Below are 4,485 nucleotides of genomic sequence, written 5' to 3'. Positions count from 1 at the left end.
CGGAGAGCCCCTTAATCACACTCCTTCCCCGCTCAGAAATCTCCTGATTAATTTTATATTCTGGAAAATGCCGAGCAGGCTGCAGACACTAAGAGGATTTTAAAGGAGTAAATTGATTAACTGCAGGAAGGTGCTGGTGGCGGTGGAGCGGGCAGGCAGGGATGGATGCAGGGAGGGGTCGGCGCAGCACCGGAGCCTTTCAACTCCCTGGAAATCCCTTGGTGCTTGGGAGCACTGGGGTGAACGTGCTGGCAGTGGGGACAGAGAGTGGGACCATTAATATTTTAGGATGCCACATCTGCTCTGCACTCTCCATGATCCATCAGCCGTGTAGTGCAGCGCTCACAGGAGGAGCTGCAGCGAGAGCAGGAAAGGGGGGCACCCCAGGGTGTTCAGCAGACCCCAGTGACCTGGGGAGTAGGAATTCCCGAATCCTTGAGGTTGGAAAAGACCTCCAAGATCATCCAGTCCAACCTGTCACCAATCCTTGTCAACCCAACCAGACCACCACATCCAGTCATTCCTTGGACACCCCCAGCAATGGGGACTCCACCACCTCCTTGGGCAGCCCCTTCCAAAGCCTGACCACCCTTTCCATGGCAAAATTCTTCCTGAAATCCCACCCAAGCCCTTCACTGAGGAACCAGGGAGCTGTTACTCCCAAGTCGGGGTCCCACCTGTGGGCTGGCGCCGCTGGTGGTAGATGTGCAGCGCTCCGCCCTTGTCCACCCGTGTCACCACCTGGTACTCGGTGCTGTTGAAGCGGTTGACGCGGATGACGCTGGTTTTCTGCTGGGCGTTGGCGTTGTCAGAGTTGGTGGCGTACAGGTAGTTCTCAAAGACCGTCAGCCCGTACAGGTGTTCGATCTGGAAGGGTGTCCACAAGGATTTAAGAGTTGTGAGAGCCGGGCTCCGCAACGCACAAAACCCCTGGTCCCACCCCGTGGCTCTTGTCCATCAGTGTGGTCTTGTCCACCACTGGCACAAGATGACCCTCGGCAGGACCATGCCCAGTGCTCAGCATGTTCTTACTGGCCCAGTAAAGCCACAACTGCAGACCAGTGGCACCCAGGACACGAGCTCCGACACCAGTCCTCTCCCTCGACCCCACCCTGCCCCAAACCTGCTCACCAGGATGCCCTGGATGATGGTGTGCCTGTTCTTGCCCTCATAGTCCACCACCTCGATGTAGTCCAGGTAGGCATCAGCCCAGTACACCAGCCGGTTCACCAGGTCCAGGGTGATGCCGTGCGGGAAGACGATCTTGCTGTCCACCAGCTTGGTGCGGTTCTGCCCATCCATGTCACAGCGCTCCACCTTGGGGATCTGCCCGTAGTCAGTGAAGAACACCTTGCTGTGAGAGAAGAGCAGAGGAGCGAGCTCAGAGCCGGGGTGGCACTTTCACCCCTGGCAGAGGGAGGATACGGATGTGTGGATCCCCACAGGGACGGCTGGGGGCTGGCACAGAGCACCCGGGAGCATCAGATGTGTTGGTGTCACCGGAGGAGGCCCACGTGAGGTTGTAGATGTTAAAACACAACCTGAGGCAGCTGCCTGTGCATCCCAGAGCTCCCAGCACGGTGCTTCCCAGCACAGCACAGCAGAGCCAGGGATGAGCATCACCACCACAGAGCCCAAGGGACTTAACTCAGTCACCTGTGGGGCTTGTCTGCACCAGCCCTGCTCGAGCTTGGAGTCTCTCTCCAGGATCCTCTGCGATATTTGTTTGTTTATATTAAATACTCCCAATTTTCTGCTCAATAACACCAGCTTTTTCCATCCGAGCCAGGAGGGAAGTGCCCATCAGGAAAGCAGCTGGTGAGGGGGGAGTTTTCCTCTTGACTGGTTACTCTGCTCTGCCCACCATGGCCTCGGCCACAGCAGCCCGCAGCTCCCGGGGCCTGGCAGCTGCCAGGTGTGCCCTGAGCTGCTCCCATGATTCAGCATCCTGGCATCCCCATCCTCGGGGCTGTGCAGAAGGCAGCGGCTGGACCCACAGGCACCAGGGAGCTGCTCCGGCCACGCACAGAGCCGACTGCTCCGGCTCCCAAAAGCTGGAGCAAAGCTGTGAGCACGCTGTGTGGCACGAGCTGGAAGCAGCAGCTTATCCCAGAGCTGGGCCAGGTGTGTCCCGCAGGACTGAGCCCTGCAGAGCTGGTGGGAAGCATCCCTGCAGAGAGGGCTCACAGAGACACAGGAAACTCCCCACCCCAGAGGGACAGGCCACCCTTGCCAACTGTCCCCAAGGGCAGTGAATTCCCAGGACTCACCCCATGGCCGGGTCCAGCGCAATTCCCTTGGGATTGTACAGCTCCAGGTCCAGCAGTGTGACGCAGGTGTCCCCATTCTTGTTGCAGACAAAGATCCTGTCATCAATGTCATCCACGAAGTAGAAGTTGCCCGTGAGCCAGTCGATGGCCATCTGCTCCACATCTGGGCCGGGAGAGGAGGGAGTGAGGTGAGGCAGGGAGGGACAGAGCCAGGAGCCCCCCAGGATCACACCAACACAGCCAAGGAACGAAGCCGTGGGAGCCACGAGGGCAGCGGGACCTGCACCCGTACCAGGGATCTGCCCTGGTCACCCTGCGTGGAGCCACAGGGCACCCACGGCACCCACGGCACCCACAGCACCCACGGCACCCCATCCCCTGCTCCCCAGGGACACGGGACCTGCTGCCCCCAGACAAGCCAGAAACATCGCACACAACCGGGAAAGCATCTGGTGTGAACACCGCGAGAGCATCCCGCATTATCCTGCAGAAACACTGGGAATTCATCCCGCAGAAACACCGGGAATTATCCTGAAGAAATACTGGGAATTATCCACAGAAATACTGGGAATTATCCTGCAGAAACACTGAGAATTCATCCTGCAGAAAAGAAACACTGGGAATTATCCTGAAGAAACACTGGGAATCCATCCCGCAGAAATACTGGGAATTATCCTGCAGAAACACTAAGAATTATCCTGCAGAAACATTGGGAATTTTCCTGCAGAAACACTGGGAATTATCCTGAAGAAACACTGGGAATCCATCCCACAGAAATACTGGGAATTATCCTGCAGAAACACTAAGAATTATCCTGCAGAAACATTGGGAATTTTCCTGCAGAAACACTGGGAATTATCCTGAAGAAACACTGGGAATCCATCCCGCAGAAATACTGGGAATTATCCTGCAGAAACACTGGGAATTATCCTGCAGAAACACTGGGAATCCATCCCGCAGAAATACTGGGAATTATCCTGCAGAAACACTGGGAATTCATCCCGCAGGAATACCAGCAGAGCAGGGGGAAGCTCTGCAAGGTGGGTGCTGGAGGAGGGAGCGGGCAGCAGGGAAGGGGCTCCAACAGCGGCACCGGGACGGGACACGGGGGGCCGCGGGCAGATCCCGCTGGGCGAGGTGGGAGCAGAGCTAATCCGGAGCTGCGGGGACACCCCGGGGGCCGGAGCAGGTGAGGGACAGCACCTGGCACGCAGCGTGTGAGTATTTAATTAAACCACTGAAAGCCTGTTAAATCGGATAAACCCAGCGTACCCGAATTCCTGCCTCGCCACCGGCTCAGCGAGGCTGAGGCCGGGCTGAGGGGCTGCAGCTCCTGGGGATCCCAAGTGCTCTGGGGAGCTGTCCTTTGGATTATTGCCCCTCCGAGACCCCAGCATTGCAGCACCACAGCCAGCACGGGCAGGGCGGATCAGGGACAGGGGCACAGCAGCCCTGGTCAGAAGGACCCAGAGGTCAGAGGGACCTAGAGAGCCCTGGAGGAAGGAGCAGGGATGGGGCACAGCAGCCCCCCAGCCTGAGCACCCCGAGGTCAGAGGGACCTGGACAAGCCTTGGAGGAGCAGGGATGGGGCACAGCAGCCCCCCAGCCTGAGCACCCCGAGGTCAGAGGGTCCTGGACAAGCCTTGGAGGAGCAGGGATGGGGCACAGCAGCCCCCCAGCCTGAGCACCCCGAGGTCAGAAGGACCCAGACAGCCGCAGAGGAGCAGGGCCAGACACCACTGAATTATTAACCAACGCAGGGAGGGAAAACATGAATCAAGGCAGGAGGTTTTGCAATGCCCCCGCTCCCCCTGCTCTCCCCGGCGATGCCGAGTCCATCCGCACTGCTGGGCTGGGATGAGGCCATGGGGATGAGCACGCAGAGAGTTCGGGGTGCACAAACCCCAGTTCCCAGTGTCTGAGTTATCCGGGCCAGCTCACCCAGCCCGCAGCCACCACCCGGCGTGAGGCAGCTCGTAAAAACAAGTGGAAACAGCCCGAGCCAAGGAATGAGCATCAACCCCAAACCCAGGCCGGCGCAGGGCTCCCACCGCGCTGCCCAACGTGCCGGGGCTGGCACAGGGCTCCTGGGGCTCCTGCTCCAGCCAGGATCCCCCTATCCCAGCTCCTGGGGCGACAGAGGGGTTTGTGACGAGCAAAAACCATCTAAAAATGTACACTGGGGTGCCAAGGGCCACGCTCTGCCCCCGAGACG

At 59.0% G+C, this 4,485-nt stretch overlaps 1 protein-coding gene across 1 annotated transcript in view; it reads right to left on the bottom strand.

Annotated features, from left to right (window-relative positions):
- LRP1 (LDL receptor related protein 1) overlaps nucleotides 1–4,485 on the bottom strand; it is a 73,721-nt gene that overhangs the window by 39,471 nt on the left and 29,765 nt on the right. Inside the window, 3 exon segments of the mRNA XM_017728668.1 lie at nucleotides 678–867; nucleotides 1,132–1,354; nucleotides 2,271–2,433. Coding sequence (XP_017584157.1) covers nucleotides 678–867; nucleotides 1,132–1,354; nucleotides 2,271–2,433 — 576 coding nt within the window.

The sequence above is a fragment of the Corvus brachyrhynchos genome, unplaced genomic scaffold, assembly GCF_000691975.1.
Source record: "Corvus brachyrhynchos isolate BGI_N302 unplaced genomic scaffold, ASM69197v1 scaffold193, whole genome shotgun sequence".
NCBI classification, from domain to species: domain Eukaryota; kingdom Metazoa; phylum Chordata; class Aves; order Passeriformes; family Corvidae; genus Corvus; species Corvus brachyrhynchos.
The sequence above is the reverse complement of the archived record's forward strand: the minus strand, read 5'-3'. Positions and strand labels throughout refer to the sequence as shown.